Below are 13,378 nucleotides of genomic sequence, written 5' to 3'. Positions count from 1 at the left end.
GGTAGAATGAGTTCTTGGTTCAGGGTACTTACAGGGGTTAGACAAGGCTGTAATCTTTCACCTTTGCTGTTTGTAGTTTACATGTATCATCTGCTGAAAGGTATAAAATGGCAGGGAGGGATTCAGTTAGGTGGAAATGTAGTAAGCAGTTTGGCCTATGCTGATGACTTGGTTTTAATGGCAGACTGTGCCGAAAGCCTGCAGTCTTGGAACTTGAAAATAGGTGCAATGAGTATGGTATGAAAATTAGCCTCTCGAAGACTAAATTGATGTCAGTAGGTAAGAAATTCAACAGAATTGAATGTCAGATTGGTGTTCCAAAGCGAGAACAGGTCAATAATTTCAAGTATTTAGGTTGTGTGTTCTCCCAGGATGGTAATATAGTAAGTGAGATTGAATCAAGGTGTATTAAAGCTAATGCAGTGAGCTCGCAGTTGCGATCAGCAGTATTCTGTAAGAAGGAAGTCAGCTCCCAGACGAAACTATCTTTACATCGGTCTGTTTTCAGACCAACTTTGCTTTAGGGAGCGAAAGCTGGGTGGACTCAGGATATCTTAATCATAAGTTAGAAGTAACAGACATGAAAGTTGCAAGAATGATTGCTGGTACAAACAGGTGGAAAAAATGGCAGGAGGGTACTCGGAATGAGGAGATAAAGGCTAATTTAGGAATGAACTTGATGGATGAAGCTGTACGCATAAACTGGCTTCGGTGGTGGGGTCATGTGAGGCGAATGGAGGAGGATAGGTTACCTAGGAGAATAATGGACTCTGCTGTGGAGGGTAAGAGAAGTAGAGGGAGACCAAGACGACGACGGTTAGACTAGGTTTCGAACGATTTAAAGATAAGAGGTATAGAACTAAATGAGGCCACAACACTAGTTGCAAATCGAGGGTTGTGGCGATGTTTAGTCAATTCTCAGAGGCTTGCAGACTGAACGCTGAAAGGCATAACAGTCTTTAATGATAATGTATTGTACCAGGAAAAGATGTTTATCTGAGAGGCGCTTGACGCTAAATTGATGAGCATGGACTATATCTTAGGGTGTGGCTTAAAACATTGGAGTTGGTACAGAGAGGGGTATAGTTCATCGAACTTAGAGATTTTTTGGATAATCTGAGTTTATTGACCATTGAAAACAAGTTAATATCACCTTCATACAGTAGAATTGAAGCGTCGTGGCTGGTTGGTAACTCCGGGTCCTGGGATGGTGCTGGATACGGTCTGGGTAGGAACCACGCCCGCCTGGATGTGAAGTTCTAGAATTTCTCGAAGTTCTGGATGTACACGTTCCGGGGTTCGATTTTTAGGACGTGATTCACGTGCAAGTTCCCTGTACGGCACTCCATTCATTTGTGGCACTGTTAAATAGATATGACCTTTCAACAATTGCATCTACTCGTACAATGAAATGTGTCAGGTGTTTCTAAATCCTTGACTCAAGACACTTCATTGAATCGAAAATGTTCCTAAATAGTTACTTGAAAAACAGGATGATTGTATTAGATATTTGACCTCGTACTGGTAGAATTAATGTGTAAAATGTTAAGTTCATGACGTGAGCTTACTAACACAGGCACAGTAAACTAGAATGTTCTATAGGATTGTAGGATTGCCGTTTATAGTCACCACACTTCTTAATGCACAGTTTATGAAGGTTCGGAACACATTGGCACATTTGCAATAAGCTTAGTAAATGAAATAGCACTCGGAAAATGTCTTAGGCCGTCGATAAGCAAAGTAAATATTCATTAAAGAAAAATGGTACTTGGAAAAAGTCTAACTCCATAAATTGTGAGTTCACTTATAACGTTGGAAAGTTCTATGTTCCCTCGGAACATGGCATGGGTATTCTGAGTTGTCACGGTCTGTTATGTTGACATGAGCCTAAGCACAAGTCCTTATGCAGTACTCGGAAAGTATTTCATGTTTTCACAATTGAACGCAATGTTTTAAAAATACCCTAAGTTCCACAGTTTGTCACAAGACATAAGTTCAATGTGGTACTTGGAAAAAAAATCATACCATTCACACGAAAGTTTACATTGACACAGCTTTGTTGTAGAACACAAGTCCAACTTACACACTCGGAGAATTTTTATGTTTCTGAAATTAACCACGAGACTACAAGTTCGAAATATATGTTCAAACGTGGTACTTGCAGAAGTCACGACACTCACGAGAATTCTAAGTTCCTTCAATAGTCACCGGTGCACAAAGTCCCAACGCGACACTTGAAGAAAATAACAAAGTTTCAACGCGGCACTTGAAGAAAATAACAAAGTTCCAATGTGGCACTTGAAGAAAATAACAAAGTTCCAACGCTGCACTTGAAGAAAGTAACAAAGTTCCAACGCTAGGATTTCAAAGACTTATTCAACTATAAGTTCAGTCTGCACACACAGCGCTCCTCCCGTCACCCGTGCTGCAGAGACGGTGGAATGACATACACTGAATTTGTGGTCCGGGTCGTCCTCCTTTTATACCGGATTGTGGGGAAGTATCTAGAACATGGGTATTATCTACCCCTATAACTCTTAAAGTACACGGTGGATTTTCCTGAAATTTTGACAGGTTCCGTCCATTATAATGTTCTTTACGATGGCAGTGTCAAAATAGAAATATTTTGATGCAAAATAGACTTTTGCAGATCAGCTGGGACATGACCATATATGGCTATGTAGAGCACTCTCGAGGCGGCTACGTCACTCGCTGCGTACGTCATTGCGTTCGGCGGGCTGCATATCTTACGCCTCGTGCGAAGTTCAATAAACATACCTCGAACTTCGCTTCCGTAGCGGCGTTCCCGGTACAGTATGTATGTATGTATGTAGAGTTGAAGTTATGGCATGAAATTCGTAAAATATATAAGAAAGCAAAATACCTTATACTATGGAAACTATGAGGTAGGGTTAAATATGGCACCACAATTATTGCAACACTGGGTAGAGCAAAGATGGACAACATTAGTGAACAGCTGCTTTAGGCAAGAATTAGCCTTCAGTTGAGGGTAAGGTACAGGGAAAAGCAATCAGTTTGGGAGTAAAGCGAGCAGTGCGGTAGAGGTGTACAGTCTGTCTGCTGCCATAAACTACCTCACCTCACCATCTGAAGGTTAAATTATTTTTAGATCTGCAGTACTCTGATGCTTCATATGGAAATGATTTTGAATTTTGGTAGGGTCCATATATTTCAAGATGCAAGGGATCTGTTGAGATTAAACTCCTGGAGTTATATTCACTACCAATATATTTCCAAGCATTTTCTTTCCTTTTGGTAGTGATGCTATCTGTTTTCTTATTCTCAATTATTGCTTGAGAACAAAATTGAACATTCTCTCTCTCTCTCTCTCTCTCTCTCATCATTTTCTGTGCGCAATATTTTCTTTCCTTCACCATTCATTATTGTTTTTGTTTATGGAACAATACATAAGTGAGATGTATGAAAATAAAAGAATATTGAGGACTGGCATTCAATGCGATATAATTACTCTTTGCCCCTCACATTTCGCTCCTACTTATCGCTGTTGTCCATAGTCTTTGTGTGATCTCAGGTTAACTCTAAACCAAGTTCATATTATCTAAGATTAAAGTTATACAATGCTGATAGAGAATTAAACTAACTTCTTTTCTGAACTTTGATCAAAAGAGAACCACACTTAGCAATTTTTATGCAACTCACCCTGTGAATAATATACAGTAAGAAAAGAGAACGTTTGCTAAGTCTTTGGCTGTAAGGTTGGTAGTGTTCTCAAATAGTACAATGAAAGGTTATGTGGTTATAACGAAACCCCAAAAACTTATATTGGTCCCATACCAAGGCATACTAGACACAATAAGGAGTGATTTAGTTTGCCATTGCTTTCCTCACCAGGTTGGGAAGTTTTATTGTAGGCCAACTGACAATATAACTAGGATCTTTTATTATATCCAGATGCACTACTTGTGCTGTGAATATTTTTACTCAATACCACCCATGCTGCAGCAGCTTCCATACTGTCTGAGCTATAGATGAGATTGGAACTCCAGTGGAAGCTGCATTTTGCTCTGCCCTCTGCCAAGAAACAGAGGCAAAATTTTGCATCTATCAAGGAATAACAACTGGCAGCATTCAGAAAAAGGCATCTTTATTATTTTGAACAGTTTCATGTATTACATTAAAATAATTCAAAAATACTGCACTTCTGATTCAGAACTATAATTGATAGGAAACTGAAGTATTTAAAGACAATATTGAGGAGGAATCTGAGGGAATAGTTTTAAAATTTGTTGTTAAATTAGATTGATTCATTATCTTCGGTTGTTTTGTCTGAATTATGACACTTTCTGTTATAGTCGTAAGTTTACGAAGAAATCACCACACAACTCAGCTCAACGCAGCTTTGTTGAATTCATTCTTGAACCTCTCTACAAGATATTTGCTCAGGTGAGTAAAAGTTCATTTTTTTAATATTGAATAAATTTAACTTGTAATCATGAGATTGAATGTGCTAACTGGGAGGAATATCTGATGTGTAACATGAAATTTAAATGAAAAATGGGATGCAAAAGATTTGAATTAATTTGTTTGTGCATATGTGCATCTTAAGCTTCCTTGAATCAGCAGAACCAAAGAGCCTGACAAATGCTGTATGCAAATGTTGAACTTGTTAATTTTTCACTTCTTTTATGCTGACTTCCAGATTCAAAATCACAGGTTTAACATGGCAGCTGTACTGGTAGTTAAATTTTGAAGGATAAGAGAAAGTCTGTTTGGCAGTCCATGCTGTTCAATGTTGGCATGCGAAAGATCTCTGCTCTGGTGGCACATTGCTGTTCACCCAACAAAATTTATTTAAAAATTGGGAATAAGTGCTCCAATATAGAGTTTCATTTCTCTGCCAACTGGTGGGGGGGAAAAAATGTTTTTAATGCAGGCAACTTAAGTGACGTATGGTACCTGTAATGAGACGTTTAATATCTTAGGGGATCTGGGTATAGCAAACAGGATGCAAGTGCATAGAGGATATGAAATGAAAATAAGAAATAAAATCCCAAATTGACTATTTGTTCAAATAGACAGCCTTGTCTACCAAGAAAATGAAATACTGAAAATTATCATTATTAACTCTATCATTGAAACTCAAGATTATTAACGTCTAATCCAAAAATTATCTCATGACCAGGATTACTAATTAAATATTAAAACCATTATTTAAATTGAATCACAATTCAAACCATGTAATACTGTCTGTGTTGGACTCAACTTTACTCTTATCTAAAAATTAAAGTATCCTGTCTTCATTTTAAACCATTTATGATTGTTGCATCTAAAGTCAGTTCAGTTGCCTCAAACTTTATATACCTTTAAGAATTTGAACATCTGAACTCGGATTGTAATCATTTATAACCATTTAAATTTTAATTCAGTTAAGTTACATTGTTAAAAAAAAAAAAAAAAAATGTGTGTGTGTGTATATATATATATATATATAACAGCCATTACCCCCTTCAAATGCCAAATGGATCCTGTCGCTGTAACATCACTACTAGGCATGAGGAGATTTAATCTATAATACATTAACCCTAAGCATATCACTCCTCTCTCTCTCTCTCTCTCTTTTTTTTTTTTTTTTTTTTTTTTTTTTTTTGCTAGTGGCTTTACGTCGCACTGACACAGATAGGTCTTATGGTGATGATGGGATAGGATAGGGTTAGGAGAGGGAAGGAAGCGGCCATGGCCTATAAAGGCTGCTATACAAAGAACTAAATATAGGATTGCATTTTCGACCAAAGAAAATATGAACAAGCCTCCACAACACCAGTCCAAGGGAAAAGGGTGACATGGAGCGCTGCATCAAACCAGTCTATCGTCTGATGACTCAAACAACAACAATAATTAGAAAAATAAAAATATGAATGCCCTCAGATGCAATTAACATGTGGATTAAACTCATTGGATATTACATACCGTCTAATCCCAAATACCACTCGCAATTTTTTCCCCAAAGTATTGGTTCTAAATCTTGGGTGCGGGTCGTATTCAAGCCGTTCATTCTCGTAAATATTTACTACGTTTACATGAAGTATTGATATAGATTTGAATACAGTTACCTTACTCAATATACCACATGTAAACGGGCATTCAGCTCCTATTGTGTTTTAGTTGCGTTCTAGAAAACAAAATTGATTTTTTCTCAAAACAGTTACAGTGGCATGTAAACACGAAATGTAAGGTAATGAAATACGGTAAATCAAAGGATATGAGTAAATATGAAAGCCGCTGCTGCGGATGCTCAATCGTCATTTGTTTCACAAGCGTTGCTGGTATGCTGGGTGCGCGAATAGCTGATCTCGCTGGATATCGTACTTTGCGAGAGTGGAGACTGTTGGTTACAGAAGTCTACCTTGCTCACATTCGAGTTCCCTATCTGTCCCGTGAAAATGCTGTCTCGATAGTAAGCAATGGATTCAAAACAGCGTCTGCGGTCATTTACTGTGCGTGAGAAACTTAAAGTTGTAAGCGAAGCTGAAATATATGGAAATCATGCCGTTGGCAGAAAGTACGATATCGATGAATTGTGTGTGATTGGCAGAAGAAGAATGGAAAACTTTTAAAAAGTAACGGCGATCGCAGAGCGTTCCGCGGGCGGAGTGCAGTGTTTCCAGAAATTGAAGAACGACCCCATAAATTTTTGATAAAAAAACGTGAGTTAGGAAATGGTGTTTCTAGTGAAATGTGTCAGTTGAAAGCACTTGAGATCTCAAAAGAACTCATGGATGGATTTGAAACTTTTATCGGAGAAAGGGATTGTGCATTCGGAGACGTACGTCTATTTCACGACATCTCCCTGGGGCATATGAAGAAAAATTAACAGCCATTCAGAGTCCCATTATTCATTTGAGGAAGCAAAATCCTTATTTGCTCTCGCATATTGGGAATGCTGACCAGGCACCTGTCTATTTTGAAATGCTGTTGGAAAATACAATGAATACAAAGGGTTCTAGCCTCCGTGGCTCAGACGGCAGCGCGTCGGCCTCTCACCGCTGGATACCGTGGTTCAAATCCCGGTCACTCCATGTGAGATTTGTGCTGGACAAAGCGGAGGCGGGACAGGTTTTTCTCCGGGTACTCCGGTTTTCCCTGTCATCTTTCATTCCAGCAACACTCTCCTCTCCGTTCTCATTTCATAGCATCTATCAGCCATTAATAAAATCACTTTGGGAGTGGCGACCCCATCGTACTAATAGCCTATATATGATTCATTCATTTCATTCCTGACCCGGTCAATGACTGGAAAACAGGTTGTAGGTTTTCTTTTTTTTTTTTTTTTTTTTTTCACAAAGGGTTCTAAAAGTGTAACCATCAGAACAGGTGGTAATGAAAAGCAACAATGCATGGTAATGTTATGTGTATTAGCGGATGGAACCAAACTTCCTCCATATGTGGTTCTGAAAAGGAAAACACTTCGGAAAGGAAACTTGCCGTCCGGTATTTTTGTTAGAAGCCATGAGTCTGGCTGGGTGGACAGTGTATTAGTTGAGGACTGGGTGAAGTGCGTTTGGCAATGTCGCCCAGGAGCTTTGTTACAAAAACAAAACATGCTTGTGGTGGACAGTTACAGAGGACATACAACTGACAGCGTAGAAGATATGATGAGGAAAGGAAAAACCAATCTTGCGATAATTCCCAGTGGACTCACTTCTATTCTACAGCCGTTGGATGTTTGTGTGAACCGGCATTTCAAAACTGGAATGAAGATGTTGTACACCGAATGGATGTCTGATGGTGATCACGCGTTTACACCAACCGGACGAGTGAAGAGGCCTGAAGTGGGACTAATATGCAGCTGGATCAAGACAAAAACTTTACGAAATGTGGAATTTCAAATTCGGTGGACGGTAGTGAGGATGACTATTTGTGCAAAGATTCCAGTGACGAAAATTCCTAAGGTGAAACTTCAGATGACGACGGTGAATTGTGAACAATCCGAGGAGTATTGGACCATTTTTATTTACGATTTTTGTGATGATTTTATTAATTGTGGGCTGTTTGAATTTATATTTGCGGTATATTTGAAGAAAATTAAATAATGCACCATCCTTCGGGGGAAACTCTTTCTAGAACCCTATCGGGCGACCCATGTATTGCACCGGCTTTTTCCCCCTTTCCAATTGCATCAGAAATTGGAGTCAACTGAATGGATCATGCATTAATAGTGATGTCAAGTATCGGCAGCTATGTTTGTCTCCATTAATCGGTGTATAATAAATTCATCACGCTTGTACAAGTTCCAATTTAAGCAGATTTCACCATTCTACGTTCTGCTGAAAGCGTTAAAATCATCTCCGACTTGCTATCCGATACATCTCAGGGGTAATTAATGTGCATCAATAAGGTATATTATTTTAACGTGAGGCCGACTGGGAACCCGCATTTCCTTTGATATGATTTACCAGCATATCCATTGATCCTTAAATACCAATAGTCATCATCCAAACTCATTCAACTAAGAATAATCATGTAATTGTTCGGCGTAAGCTTATCTGCTATATTTATGAAAATAAACTACAATAGTATTAAATTAAATATGTAAATACTTGGTTTATTCAAAGAATTAATATGGGATGAAATAAAATCGTAAAATAATATCCAATCACATTCAGTATTTCTTCATTGAAAGGATAAATCGGTAAAATTTATGATTAAGCTTAATCATTTTTCTCGTTAAAAAAAATTATAATTCTTACAACGTAAAAACAAAGAAAACTTTAAGGAGTAGCATAAGTCGTAACTAACAATCTCATTAGATAGTATTCTTGTTGAATATCCATGTAATCAAAGTATTATTTACGTTAAAGTATGAATAAAGTCATAAGCAAATAAATTAAAAATGGTTAACATCAAAATTGAATCGTATTCATTTAACTTGAAATTGCTTATTTTGAATTTTTTTTTAAAATTATTCATCATTCCATATATCTATGATCTCCAAATGTAATGCTAACGGAGAAAGCGAAGTTCCACATTATTATAGCTCCCAATGGCTATTTAAATATATTCCGATATATATATCAATCAGTTTCTCCAAGTTGCTGGATAAACATGTCCGTATTATTTCCTAAGAAATAGATGTAGGTATTGCTTAACAATAAATTGTCATAATCCTATGAGGTCTTACATATATCGAGATTCAAGATTGCGTCTAAGTTCAACTACCATTTCATGGAATTTTATAGGATATAGTTAGTAACAAGATTTATTTACCAACGGCAGAGACTTAATTCAAGAAAATGCTTCCTTTCATAAATGATGACTTTGACAACCAATACCAATCAAGCAAGACTCGTTACAACATGCGAAATCTTGTTAGAAGAATTCAGGTTTACCTCAATATTTATTATTTGGAGATGTTATTTCGATGAGTAAATATGGTTATATATATGGTTATCAACCTACGAATTGCGTCACGTATTTACCGCAAGAATATCCCATTAATCCAAAAATATCTTATCATGTTATTAAATTCATGCCGCCGACACGTCAGATATAATCAGTGGTTAGTATTACAGTGTGTAATTACTACCAATAAATCTCAAGTGTGCATCTCTCTCCATATCTGAACCGTAAACATTACAACTTCACCTAATTCATCCCTACAAACATATCCCTCAGAATATTTATATTTATAATCTCATATTTACGACGAATAAACTCTTAATTACTCATATAAATATCTAACATTACTTCTAAGCGGCGTGGAGTCTCAATATTCTATCACCGAGTGACAACATTGCATTAATGGGTTATATTTCTACTCAAAAACATATAATTACTCATCCCAGTAAGAGAAATACAAGTATGAACAAATCAAGTTCATATTTACTCACATGTGACTGCGTACTGCCGATAACCAGATCTTAATAACGAATAAAAAAAACATCTAACTCCTCTCCGTATTACGGTTAGATCATAACACATTATGCGTTTCACATTTCCTTCGTAATCATCGAAGCATTATTTCAAATCTCTCCATATCTGTCTAAAAACATTCCTACATAAGGATATTGGTTTCCGTAAATGAAGATTACCTATTTCCATATTTTAAAAGCGCTTATGGTAACTTCTTTGTGACGACACTGCTCACTGAAAATATATCTCGAAGATCTAATTGCAACCTTCATGAAAATCATGCCTCTAACCTCTAATTACTACATCTATAATTTACGTACTATTTACTTTGAATAAATAAAATTACATGGAACTTAACTTTATCCGCAGGCATTACTGGACTGGGCTAGACTTCTTCTTCATTATCTATAGGCAGCTGGCCGCCTTCAGGTCATGGCTGCGTCACATATTGGAAGTAGCAACTGGTTACGGGCTTGTAGAATCAGCTGGCGTGGAGTTGGTCAGTTATCAATCCCATCTCGGATTTAGCCACTCATGACGAGGCCGTTGATTGCATGTAATGGAAACATATCCAACATCATAGTTAGTGACATAATCTAGTTGTTCTTGAGGAACTTCTCTTGTATCTAACTACAATTTTAACAAGTTATTCTACAAAAATTCAATGTTAATTCTACGTCAGAAACTTTGTAATAGTATTCTAGTCCACTTTCAGCCTTTCGTTAATATATTCTTAATTGGCGATAATTTATTTTTAACTGGTGACTCGCGTCAACTTTTGGTGTTAAACTTATTCTTCGATAATATATATCCTCCTTCTTTAATTACGATTTCCTCCTCGTTAGACTTGATATATATGTATGTGGTTGGCGCAATTTTTAATACTACTTGACGTATTAGTTCTTCTTCAATTCTTGCTCCGTAGAAGTATATATTTGTAATGCCTTCTTCTTTCCGTGAATAGTAGTAATAATTTTTTTAACAATCTGAAACACCCTGCATTTTTTTTTCACGGCCATTTGGATTCTGTAAGTCTGACTATCTTACATCGCGATCATGGCTTAATTGATTCTCTATGTTTGTATATTATAATTCGTATTTTCTGCCGCATGATTTCCGACACTTTATCGCTATTCACGGCAAAACGACGATTTTAACACCATGATTCGAAATTATCAGGGCAATGAAATGGTACAATAAGTATGTAAGATATTTGATTTTTGAATTTTTCCCATATTTTGCAATCTCAAATTTAGGTTGCAGGTCTTATTCGGTGGTGGGTGGTATTCGGGATTATACGCTAAGTTGATGCATACACATCTAAATAATACACATCATAGTTCATTGATGAAAAAGGAGTAGAAGGTTAACGTCGATACACGGGCTAAAGAATTTCTAATTCACAGCGTGATAATATCAATAACAACTTAGTCGAACGTACCCAAAATGTATGGCTTGCCTTCCACAGGAGTAAACATTTCTCAAAGACCACGAATGTCAGCCACTTAACACCTTCTGAAAAGCATCTCAAAAATTATAAACATCATACGCATGGAAAATTAACATATTCCTACTGATCGTCGCCATTATTTATTCAAATTTGAGGATACTGTCACGTCTCATACAACCCCTACATATTAATTCATTAACACAAGTCATTTCCATCATCATAACACATATTCAAAGAAGGCTTACTATCAGTTATCGTATTGAACACTTTCTCTCAAGACATGCCAAAGCTAATTAAGTTGTGTGCTAACTATCAAGTCTGTTATTAGAATCCACGTAAAATGTGCTAGAAATTCTGGCGTAGCCCGATAACAACAACAACAACAACAACAACAAAACAACTTCCTCATGTAACTTCATCTGTCCATCAACCAAATATATCAGCTAATAATAATAATAATAATAATAATTGTTACGGGGTTTCTGTGGTTCACAGAGGTGTACGAAGGTGTTGGGGTGATTGGGTGGACAGGGAAATGACCAGAGCACAAGTTCAAGCACTAAATTTTGAAATTTTATTTCTTTCCTTTTTATATTTAAAATTTTATAGATATTCTGGGGAAACAACAACAATATAATGAGCTCGTCAACTCGGGTAACAACTGCAGACTGTGAGTCCAGAAATCAGGTACAATAGAGACAATTACCGACACAATAGTTTACAAGGGATGAGCATTGTAGCTCTGAAGGTATACCAACTAGCAAGAGCATATTTACTCCCCTCACTTACATTCTAGAAGTCTTAGCTCCGAAAGGTACTGTAGCCCAGCCTCTAAGAGGAACAAACTTCTTACAAAATTACAACTTTCTAAAACAGTGTTTGCAGTCACTTCTGCTCAACAGTGAGTTACACACTTGTTCACCAATAATTACACTTTAAATCGAGGCAGTGAGTGCCAGTACTAAAAGGCCTTAATGTAAATTAAAAAATTTAAGATGATCGGCCATGAAGAAAAGGCTAGGAGGCCAAACACTTGCACTCCTTTTAGAAAAACACTTGAAATCCTAAATGGTCTTATGGCCCGAAGTTGCAGAGGCTAAGCATATACTACAGAGGGATGACTAGATGCGAAATATTAAGTACCAAAGTAGTGTGAAGAATTTAGAGGTTTAGAACATCTTAGTCACCCCATACCAAGTTGAATGGGAATTAACAGAAGGTGAACACTCTTTATTCCCTTAATTTACATATTTCCCAGCAGGTATTAGAACAGAGTCATCAGATTTACATTTAAACAATGACTTTACATTAAGAAAAGTTTGAAACCTTCCCCTCAAGTTATCTGCCTGAAGCTATCACACGTTAAGAAATTTCTGCCATTATCTTGAGTAGCTGGGCTTACCAAAGGATGGCGACAGCCCCTGCCTCCTAATAACGCCACACATACACTAGACCAGAGTGATGAAGGTGACAATATGGCCCTCAAGCGCCCATCTTTTGTAGCATCTCAGAGGGGAAAGTTCCAGAATTCTCTTGAGATAGGCAGAATGCTTGTACATCCCCCCCCCCCCAATTTTTTTTGCTAGTGGCTTTACGTCGCACCGACACATGTCTTATGGCGACGATGGGATAGGAAAGGCCTAGGAGTTGGAAGGAAGCAGCCGTGGCCTTAATTAAGGTACAGCCCTAGCATTTACCTGGTGTGAAAATGTTAATCATAGAAAACCATCCTCAGGGCTGCCAACAGTGGGATTCGAACCCAATATCTCCCGGATGCAAGCTCACAGCCGCACGCTCCTAACCACATGGCCAACTCGCCTGGTCCCCCAATTTTACTTGGCTAGAGAAATATACACAGAATTCCTGATTGGTTATTAAGGAAGAAGGAAGCCGTAGGAGTGTTGAGAACTATAACACATGAAAAAAAAAAAAATTCTACAAAAAGTTATCATCATCATCATCATTTCTTCGCTCCAGCAAGCCGGGTGCGATTGTGTACGAGCCTCCTCCAGTTTGTGCTATCCATCCACAGATGCT

At 37.4% G+C, this 13,378-nt stretch overlaps 1 protein-coding gene across 3 annotated transcripts in view; it reads left to right on the top strand.

Annotated features, from left to right (window-relative positions):
* LOC136873888 (116 kDa U5 small nuclear ribonucleoprotein component) overlaps window positions 1-13,378 on the top strand; it is a 398,344-nt gene that overhangs the window by 172,946 nt on the left and 212,020 nt on the right. For all 3 annotated transcript variants that reach the window (XM_068227586.1, XM_067147207.2, XM_067147208.2), the window contains one exon: window positions 4,335-4,425. In XM_068227586.1, coding sequence (XP_068083687.1) covers window positions 4,335-4,425 — 91 coding nt within the window. The remainder of the gene's footprint in view (window positions 1-4,334; window positions 4,426-13,378) is intronic.

Source organism: Anabrus simplex, chromosome 5 (assembly GCF_040414725.1).
Source record: "Anabrus simplex isolate iqAnaSimp1 chromosome 5, ASM4041472v1, whole genome shotgun sequence".
NCBI lineage: Eukaryota > Metazoa > Arthropoda > Insecta > Orthoptera > Tettigoniidae > Anabrus > Anabrus simplex.
The sequence above is the reverse complement of the archived record's forward strand: the minus strand, read 5'-3'. Positions and strand labels throughout refer to the sequence as shown.